The sequence below is a fragment of the Elephas maximus genome, chromosome 13, assembly GCF_024166365.1.
Source record: "Elephas maximus indicus isolate mEleMax1 chromosome 13, mEleMax1 primary haplotype, whole genome shotgun sequence".
NCBI lineage: Eukaryota > Metazoa > Chordata > Mammalia > Proboscidea > Elephantidae > Elephas > Elephas maximus.
Window position 1 is genome coordinate 64,078,323 of NC_064831.1, and position 10,717 is coordinate 64,089,039.

Below are 10,717 nucleotides of genomic sequence, written 5' to 3' on the forward strand. Positions count from 1 at the left end.
CAGAAACCATGCAGGCAAGAAGGCAATGGGATGACATATTTTAAAAATTGAAGGAAGAAAATTGCCTGCCAAGAATCATATATGCAGCAAAACTGTCTCTTAAATATGAAGGAGAAATTAAGACATTTCCAGATAAAATGTTCGCTCAAGTCAAAGCAACTCCTTTCCAAAAAGTAGAGATTCTGAGGCCCAGAAAGGTATCTTTCCCTAAAAGTATGTATTTATGAGTAGTGAGAGAGCTTTTCACCTATGACTAAGGTCAGAGCTCAGTCTGACTAAGGTCAAGGCTTAGTCTGACCAGGGTCAGGGCTTAGTGTGTGACCAGGATCAAGGTTCAGTCTGACGAGGATCAGGGCTTCAGTTTGATCAGGGTCAGGGCTCAGTGTGTGGCCAGGATCGGGGCTCAGTCTGACTAAAATCAGTGCTTAGTCTGACCAGGGTACGGCTCAGTCTGATCAGGGTCAGGGTTCAGTGTGTGACCAGGATCAGTGCTCAGTCTGACCAGGATCGGTGCTCAGTCTGTCCAGGATCAGGGCTCAGTGTGTGGCCAGGATCGGGGCTCAGTCTGACTAAAATCAGTGCTTAGTCTGACCAGGGTACGGCTCAGTCTGACCAGGATCAGGGCTCAGTCTGACCAGGATCAGTGCTCAGTCTGTCCAGGGCCAGGGCTCAGGGTGTGACCAGGGTCAGGGCTCAGTCTTACCAGGGTCAGGACTCAATGTGTGACCAGGATCAAGACAGCCTGTGACCAGGGCCAGGGCCCATTTGGAGACAGCCCATTCAGCCTCGGCTGCTACCACCACCCTAATGGCTCACAAGCCTCTCCCTGCTCCGTGAATATTTAGAGACAAGGACCATAGTCTCTAGTTCAATACAGAGATTAGGCTCCTCAGAAATAGAATTAGATCAGAATTTTCTAGGTCACAGAGTGCATTAGAACTACTGACTCCTGCCCCATCCCTGGGAGCTTGGCTCTTAGGTTGGATCAGGACCCTTCCCACGCTGACAGGGCCTGTCTCATCAGCTATTCAACATTCAGTGGACGTTTTCTGGGAACCAATTCTAGGGAAAGAGAGGGAGGAAGGAAGAAAGAGCAGGCAGGGGAAAAAAGGGGGGCTAAGGGAGGCAGGGAGCCTGCATCTGTCTCGGGCCTCCATCTGCCTGCGGCTGGGAAAGGTGGATGGAAACAGTGCCCCGTTTCCCAGGCGCCACCATGGGCAATCGTGAAGCCCCTTGCAGCTGGCCAGGCTTGAGAAACAGCCCCACCTCTTGGCTCCCCTGGGGCCTGTGGGCGGCAGGGCAGGCTGAGGCCCTTCCTCCAAGCCGTTTACATAAGTGCTTGGAAGGGGTTTACTACAGCGGCTCTGTGGCCCTGACCGCAGGCAGGCAGCCCGGCCAGCATGCACAGGAAGCCCGACGGAGCTTTCCCAGAAAGGCCAAGGGGCTGACGCCTGTGGGTTTCGATCATGTTTCTGAAGAGGAAAGGGCAGGCTTTTTTAAAAAGTACTGAGTTAGAAAAAAGAAGAAAATATGCTTCCAGACAGTAGTGGCTCTGCTAATAATGGCATGGAAAATAATCTGCAACTCAGGGCCTGGGGAGGAGGTGTGCTGAGACCGGGGTCTGGGTGCCTGAGAGATCGCGAGACCTCTTCTCAGAGCCGGGCCTAAGGGGCGGCCTCTTCCCCTGAGCCCAGATTACCGAGGAAAGTGGCAGCACGCGCCTGCCCTTCCATATGGCATTGGGGTCACTGGGGGGAAGCCCCAGCTGGGGAAGCTGCAGAGGTCCTTGCTGAGAGCTGGGGCGGAACACGTACTGCACAGCCTGCCACTGACCCTGCTGTCTTCTTTCCCTAGGTCCTGATCTCAGAGCGGACGGACAGACAACCAATCTCTCTCCTTCCCAAAGCAGGCCCTACTCCCCAGGCAGCTTCCTGCCAGAACAAACCTGGCCCAAGGGGCCCAGCCCCCCAACCCACAGGCAGGGGAAGCTGGACGTCAGGGGCATCCCTCTCCGCCGGCCTCAGGGAGCGCACGTGGACCAAACCCACAGGGATTCCAGATGCCAACCCCGTTTTTGTACTTAACTTTTCTCTGAAACTTTGTTTTGTTGGTTGTTGGTTTTTGTTTTTTATATTTTGGCCATACCACAGAGCAAGATTGCCCAGGTTTGGGCTGAATAAAACAAGGTTTTTCTACTCTGTGCATCCGCATGTGGCCTGCGGCTGGGCTGGCCAGAGCTAGGCTGGTCTCAGGGGATGTCCTTTGGCTTCATCGTTCCCTAGAAACAGGGGAAGAGAGCAGCCACCACTCCTGTCCAGGACACAGCTAGACCGCAAGGGCCTCACGCCCGTTGTAGAAACCCAGGGCCAAGCCTATGGCATGGGAGGAGGACCACATCCCACTGGGTGTGGGATTCCCTGCAGGGTAGGGTGGAGGCTTCAGCCCACTCACCACCAGCTCATCACCCAGTCCTTCACTGCCCCCTTCTGGAACCTGCCTGCAGCCTCCCACTCCCATGTACCAGATCAAGGGCCTCCCTGCTGGCTCTCTCACTTAGTCATTCACTCCACCGCCCACTTATTCCCTTACTCACATATTGAGTGCCTAGTGAATACCAGGCACACACAGGAGGGTCAGGCGTGGTTCCTGCTCTCAGGGAGCTCACAGCCAAGCTTCATGAGTTAGCACCTGGAAGAGGTGAAAACAAAGCTCCGTGGGGCTCTAAAGGGTAAGCCATTCATCTTAACTGGAGAAATGGCGGGACCTTCACGTGGGAGTTGTGTCTGACCAGAAAGGAAGATTAGTATTCTTGGCAGAGGGGACAGCGTTGAGCAGAGACCACGAGATGGGCCTGGAGGCTAACGGGGCTGGGAGTGAGTGATGGGGGAGGCCCCGCAGCTGCTGCAGCTGCACTCTCCTGCCCTGGCTGTGGTGTCCACAGAGGCCCAGGACATCTGCCCTTTTCCTTCCCCTCCCACAAGCCCTCTGGATTCCTCGGCATCCACCTGGCTCCTGCCAGCATCCTTTCTTCCAGGGGAGTAACACTAATGAGAAACACTTCCCTGGAGGGAAAGAGTCTTGGGCTGAGAACCAAGGCTCTGGGCTTCAGGGCCAACTCCCCGGCTCACTGGCCATGTAACTTTGGGCAAGCCGTGCTATACCTCTGGGTCTCAGTTTCCTGGTCAATAAGTGGAAATATTCTGCCTGGCTCACAGGCTGCCGTGGACAGCCAAGGAGCTACTGCTGCAGGGAGGGCCCTGAGTGAGCTACAGGGGTCAGCACCCACTCCCTACAGCCCATTTACACTTAGAGATCTTGTAAGGAGGGAGTATCTTTTGGCTCTGATGCTATCCTTGCCACAAGGCCCTTGGCAGCAACTGGGCCCTCTGACGGGACCAAGAGGAGGGCTTCTTGAAGCCACGCTGTACTTCCGGAAGGGCCCTGGCCCCAACCCACTGGATCCCTTGGGCCATATACTGGCCAAGGCAGCAGGATGGAGTGGAGCCTGGCTGCTGGGCGCATCTCTTGGATTCAGCCCTTGTCTGGCACAGGGCAGGTGCTGTGGCCTGTCTACTCTCTATTGGCTGGGCCCGGACTGGGAGCACTGAGCAGGGGTCAGGGCAGAATCCTGTCACCCAGGGGTCACCTTCTGTGATGCTCCCTTCCACACACACTGCATGTGTGTCTCAGCAGTGCTCTCCTTACTCCAGCCCCACACCCTCTTCTTTCCAGAAGAGAGCAGGAGGGGACCAGTCCCTGCATTCTAAACCGTCAGAAGGACTGTATGCAGTAGAGTCAAAAGTCCCCAATTCCCATCTCAGAAAATAGGCTCAGAATGGGGGCAGGACTGGTCTGAGGCCACAGGCAGGTTTCAGGCAGACAGTGCTGGAACCCATATCTCTAAATGCCAGCTCAGGGCAAAATGCTGGCTGTGGGCAGTTTTCTGGGGAGCAGAGCTGTACCTTCAGTACCTGCTCAGGGTTGGGAGGCGGTCTTAGGCCCAAAAGACAGGATTGAGTGGAAAGGGAGTGACTTTTCCAAAAAGAAGCACATTGCAAACTGTGAGTAGGGAGACAGACAAACAAATGGAGACACCCAGACACCATGTTCCTGCGTGCATGCAAACCATCAGCTGGGAGTTTAGGTCCCCAGGGGGCTGGCAGACGTCCCCAGACCTGCCCTCAGGAGTAGGGATGCCTGGACCAGTCCCCACATGCTGGCTGAACCCTTTGAGGCAGAGATCCCTGGGGAGGGGCTTCAGGGTCTGCTGCCCCAAAAGGAGAGAAGGCTTCCTATAAAAACTCTGGGTCCAGAGAGAGGGAAGACAGCCACCATGTGGAGTGACCGTGGGTAGCCCTCCCCTCTCCCTGCAGGCCTGTCTCAGTGTCCCTGTTAGTACAGCCTCGAAGCACTGCCCTAGCGATGACAAGCCTTCTGAGAGGAAGGTGCTAGTTTGAGTCCCAACACTGACTCTGCATAGAAAATACAAACAGACCAATGACCACAGAAGAAATTGTAGAAGTTGTCATCCCTAAAAAAGACACCAGATCTAGAGAGTTTTCGTGAGAGTTATTTCAAACTAGAGGAAAGGATCGTTTCTCTGTTATTTAAATTCTTCCAGACCATGTAGAGGAAATGCTGAATTGATTTCTGAGTTCATCTAATGCAGCTAACATAATCCTGACACCAAAATCTGACAAAGGGCCATTCTACCCCGCCTGCCGCGCAATCAGGGCCGGTTTAAGGCATGTGAGGGCCTAAACACTGATAACCTGTGGTGCCCCCTCCTCTGCTTACTCACGCACTCAAATGGGATGTGTGCGTTAGATATATAAACAAACATTGCTCTCGAGTCGATTCTAACTTACAGTGACCCTGTAGGACAGAGTAGAACTGCCCCGTAGGGTTTCCAAGGAGAGGCTGGTGGATTCAAACTGCCTGTCTTTTGGTTAGCAGCTGAGCTCTCAACCACTGTGTGTGGTGTGTGTGTCTTTGCTATCCATGATGCAACTTCTTTGTAAACGCTACTCTAATATTAAAAAAACCTAGTGCCTCGAGTCGATTCCAATTCACAGCAGCCCTATAGGACAGAGTAGAACTGCCCCATAGAGTTTCCAAGGAGCTTAGCGAACGAAAAAGTGATGTATACTGTTTTAGTGGAATGAGATGAGCTGGGTTATTAAATTTTTAGTGGGTGAATGTAGCAAGAGTTAGACTGGACAGCTCGCTCCCATCTCTTGTTTATTACAAAGAAATAGTATACTCCCAAGAGACCCGCTGAGACAAGGAATTTCAATTACATGGGAGGGGACTGTAGGAGGCAGATGTCAATAAAGGTGTTGAAGTGAGAGGGACCTCACAGCTTAAATGGCCTTGCTGGCGGGCATCCTCATGACCCTGCCTGACTTATTTCCTGGCCAGCGCATTCTCACCCACTGAAGTTGGTATCAGTTTCATTCAGCACCCTGCCAGTGCCCTTCCCCTGCAGTGCTTACTTCTTCCTGTGTCCCGTCTGCTTGGCATCTGTGGGTCTTTGCTTTGGACAGCTGGTGCCCCTGTTTTGTTGATGCCCTAAAGCACGTGCTTACCTTGCTTATTGCACAATCCGTCCCTGTGTGAAATGAGACCCCCAGACCAATTTTACTCCAGGCTCTCAATACAAAATCCTGGATCAATACCAGCAGATGGAATCCCAAATTATCCTGGCGTCTAACGTGGCCAGGGTTGCTCACAATTATCCAACATCCAGAGTTTGGCATGCTTTGCCATATCCCAGATCAGTGCTAGGGCAATGCTGGGCCCGGGCAGTTTGTACACAGCATCCACTTTGTAAAGTCCTCGGGGCCCCACTCAGGAAGCAGAGAGAATAAAGACTTGCAAAGGCTTGCAAAAATACAAATAGGCTACAGCTTGAATTACTGGTGCTTCCTGCAAACTTGTGGTTAGCTGGAATTGCCTGTTAGGTAGACAATTTGTCATTTCCTTTCTGAGAAATTTGTGTTTTTTTTTTTTTTTAATAGGCCACATGCTGTGCCACCACCAACCCCTCTACCCCTTGCATGGCTTGATAACATCTGACTAAATGATTAAATCCTGATAAAATTCCCTCTTTGCTGTATCAATACACATACCCCCAAAATACTTGTGGACAATGCCTGCAATACCCTGGGAATCCTAAGCTACACAAGAAAGGGAGGGTCTTGGCCTCTGCCGAGGGTTCTCAGCAGCTTGGTAACTCCTCAGCCAGGACATGGACTGTCACTGCACCTGGGATGCCACCCACAAGCAGTAGGACTCTATTTCCACTGACTTCTGGGATTTCAGTCGTCAAAGCCCATCTCATTTTTGATTCACAGCACATGTGTCTTTCACTTTTTTCACATAATTCAGGTCTATTAAGAAATAATCTGCATACAGTGAAATTTACAAGTTTCAGCTGTATAGTTCAATGTATTTTGACAAATTGCCATACTGTAGTGGCTTGTGTGTTGCTGCAATGCTGGACATTATGCCACTGGTGTTTCAAATACCAGCAGGGCCGCCCATGGTGGACAAGTTTCAGTGGAGCTTCCAGACTAAGAAAGACTAGTAAGAAAGGCCCGGTGATCTACTTCCAAAAATTAGCCAGTGAAAACACTCAGGATCAGAACAGGATACTCTCCAACTGAGCTCAAACATAGCAATGATCATGAAGGTGGCACAGGACTGGGTGGCATTTTATTCTGTTATTATTGGGGTTGCCATGAGTAGGAGCCAACTGAAGGGCAACTAATAACAACATGTAGCCGTGTGACTATCCCACAATAAGGACATAGAATAAAGCCTTCATCCTAAAAGGCTTCCTCATGCCCCTTTGTAGTCAATTTTCCTGCTCCCCAGCCCCAGTGTCTGGAAACGCTGATGGGCTTTCTGTCCCTATAATTTTGCCTTTTCCGGAATCTCATGTAGATGGAATCCCATACAAAAGCTGCGAGAGCTGGAACCTGTGTAAGGCAGAAACCTGACAGAAAAGGAAAACTCATATATTTTCCACTAAATCAAGCGATAGAAAAGTGCTAAGACTGCTCTCTGTCAAGGGCAGAAAACTTGGGAGACCCGGAAAAACAAGGCGGTTCCGTCAAGTTCTGGCTCTCACAGGTTTCACTGCAGTACGTAGTCTTTGTATCCAGCTTCTTCCACTTAATGCTTTTGAGATTCACCCATGTTGTGGTATGTATCAGTAGTTTGATCCTTTTTAATTAATGAGTGGTATTCTTTTGTGGGACTGTATCACACTGTTTTTCCATTTACCGGTAGATGAGTGTATGGATTGTTTCCAGTTCTGGGCAATTATAAATAAACCTGCTGGAAACATTCATATACAGATTTTTGTGTGGACATAGGTTTCCATCGTTCTTGGGTAAATACCTAGGAATGGGATTGCTGAGTCATATAAGTGTATGTATAACTTTGTAAGAAACTGCCCAACTGTTTTCTAAATTTATTGGTCTACCTTCAAGCCAAGACATACTGATGGAGCAGGGTGGCTCTGGGCACTTACTGGTAGAGCTAAAGAGCTCTGTAACACTTGCCCAAGCAGGGCAGAGATCAGGCAGGCCCAAGAGGCCTGAGGGACCCTGAGGTGCTGAGGGCCTGATGGGCCTAAGGCTGAGAGGCCGAAGGCCAAGAAGAGGCCTGCCTGTGGGCATGACCACAAAGCTGTCCTGACCAAAGAACTGTATCCTGAGTCACTCCTGATCCTGAATTGTAACCTGTTACTTCCCTAATAAACCCCCAAATCATGAGTATCATCTGTGAGTTCCGTGTGGCCACTGCAACGAATTGTCGAGCCCAGCAGAGAAGTAGAGAGTGCCGTGGGAGGGACAGCTGGTGTCAGAATTGGTAAAAAGGTTGGATGCAGGTGCTCAAAGTTCCAACCGGAATAGAAGATTCTTCAGACCAAGGAACATGTTTGTCCCCTCAGAATACTGTACTGGTTAGACTGGGAAGGGCAATTTAAACATAGGCTACGTAAAATGGGGGGAGATACAGGCATGACGTAGTTGGTTGGCATGCTCCAAAATGGGTACACCTCTTCTGTCAGGAAGTTAGTCGCAGGGGAGGGGTTGAGTTGATCTAGACAGTAGTTGTGTTTGGGTTTTGTTGTTCCTACTCTTAGCGTCAGGAGCCTTGGTGGCAGAATGGTTAAAGTGCTCAGCTGCTAAGCAAAAGGTCAGCAGTTCGAACCCACCAGCTGCTCTGTGGGAGAAAGATATTGCAGTCAGCTTCCATAAAGATTACACCCTTGAGACTGGACAATGGGTTGGAGAGAGATGCTGATGAAGAGTGAGCTACTTGTATCTGAAGAGTGAGCTACTTGTATCAGGTGGACACTTGAGACTGTGTTGGCGTCTCCTGTCTGGAGGGGAGATGGGAGGGTAGAGAGGGTTAGAAACTGGCAAAACGGTCACGAAAGGAGAGACTGGAAGGAGGGAGCGGGTTGACTCATTAGGGGGAGAGTAAATGGGAGTATGGAGTAAGGTGTGTATAAGCTTATATGTGACAGACTGACTTGATTTGTAAACTTTCACTTAAAGCACAGTAAAAATTATTTTTAAAAAAGAAAAGATTACAGCCTTGGAAACCCTAGGGGGCAGTTCTACTCTGTCCTATAAGGTCGCCATAGGGTTACTATGAGTCAGAATCAACTTGACAACAACAGGTTTTACTGTTCGTGTCGTGCACTCCAAGTTTCAGTTTCTTCAGCAGTGGGCTATTGTTACTCTGTGCTTAGCTTGGTGCCCGGGGCACCTGAGGGTTTTTTCCACCCTCAGCTTTCAGTAGTCCCACACCTGCACCACAGGGGCTCCCTCTTGCTCTTGCTCCCCCTCTAATGGTAGACTGCTGGAGCTTGTTGTTATGGGTTGTGCCAGTCTCAATTTCTTGGTTTTGATATTGTACTGTGGTCAGTGAGATGCTGGCATGGAGGGGGTGCTCAGGGTAAGGTGCATGGGACTTCTTTGTAACCTCCTGTGAATTGGTCATTATTTCAAAATTAAAATTATGTATAACCAGAATCCAGTCCCTTCTAACGGCCTGCCCTGCTACCAGCCTGGTCCGAGCCACTCTCGTCTCTTGCTTGGATTATTGCAACAGCCTCTGTCGTTGATTAAATCGTGTCCCCCCAAAATATGTGTTGTAAATCCTAACCCCTATACCTGTGGTTATAATCCCATTTGGAAACGGGTTTTCTTGGTTATGTTAATGAAATGGTTAATGTAGGGCGTATCTTAAATTTCTCTTGAGATGTAACGGATTAAACAAGCAAGGGAGCAAACAGAGAGGGGGAAGAGAGATGCCAGGCCACAAGAAGATTGCCCAGGAACAGAAGCTCAGAAGAGACAAGGACCTTCCTCCAGAGCCGACGGAGGAAAAAAGCCTTCCCCTAGAGCTGGCACCCTAAATTCGGACTTTTAGTCTCCTAAACTGTGAGAAAATAATTTTCTGTTTGTTAAAGCCACCCATTTGTATTTCTCTTATAGCAGCACTAGGTAACTAAGACAGCCTCATAACGGGTCTCCTTGTTTTTACATATAGTTTATTCTCAACAGAGCATCCTTTTAGAACAATAGGCAGATCCTAAAGCAGTCATCCCTCTGCTCAGAATCCTCCAGTGGGTCTCCATTGCAGTCCTTACAATAGCCTACCAGGCCCTATATGATCCACCCACATTACCCCTCTGGCCTCCACTCCTCCCACTCTCCCCTTCACTTCATTTCAGCCACACTGGTCTCCTGGCTGTTCTGCAACATGCCAGTCCCTCTCTGACCTGACAGCCTCTGCAATCACTGTTCTTTCTGCCTAGAACACACTTTCCCAGCTATTGGCATGGCTCACTCCCTCACATCCTTCAAGGTTTTGCTCAAATGTCACTTAATCAAGGAGGCTGACCTTGACCACCCTACTGCAACCCCTACTTCCAATCCCCATGATTTTGTTCTCTTAACCAACCCCCACCACCACCCCAGCCCAAGGCACTTGCCACCTTCTAACATACTGAATGACATTTATTTTTAACGTCTATTGTTTTTGTCCGGAAACCCTGGTGGCATAGTGGTTAAGAGCTACGGCTGCTAACCAAAAGGCTGGCAGTTCGAATCCACCAGGTGCTCCTTAGAAACCCTATGCGGCAGTTCTATTCTGTCCTATAGGGTCTCTATGAGCCGGAATCGACTCGACAGCAATGGGTTTATTGTTTATGTCTAGCTCTCCCAACTAGAATATAAATCCCACCAGGACAGGGGTTGTAGTTGGTTTTATTCACCACTAGATCATTCTTCTAACCAGCCCACAGTGTGTGCCCAAGAAAATGTTTGAATGAATAAATAGGTATTTGTGTGCAGGCATATTTAATAACAATGACTACCTTTTAGGAGTCCCGGGTGGCACAAACCGTTAAGTGCTTGACTACTATTCGAAAGGTTAGCAGTTTGAACACACCCAGAGGTGCCTCGGAAGACAGGCCTGGCAATCTGCTTCTGAAAGGTCACAGTCTTGAGAAGGCCTACAGGGCACTGGTCTACTCTGTGCACATGGGGTCTACGCAACTAACAACAACAACTACCTTTTATTGAGTACTTAAGAGTTTATCCAGGCACTAGGCTAAATGCTTTCATGAATTCTTGTTGTTGTTAGGGGCCATCAAGTGGATTTCGACTCATAATTACCCCGTGTGACA

At 49.8% G+C, this 10,717-nt stretch overlaps 1 protein-coding gene across 2 annotated transcripts in view; it reads left to right on the top strand.

Moving 5' to 3' along the window:
• Positions 1-2,183, top strand: part of LOXL1 (lysyl oxidase like 1) — a 28,865-nt gene extending 26,682 nt beyond the window's left edge. For both annotated transcript variants that reach the window (XM_049905945.1, XM_049905946.1), the window contains exon 7: positions 1,855-2,183. In XM_049905945.1, the coding sequence (XP_049761902.1) occupies positions 1,855-1,861 (7 nt within the window). In that variant the 3' untranslated portion in view covers positions 1,862-2,183. The remainder of the gene's footprint in view (positions 1-1,854) is intronic.
• Positions 2,184-10,717: the final 8,534 nt, after the last annotated feature.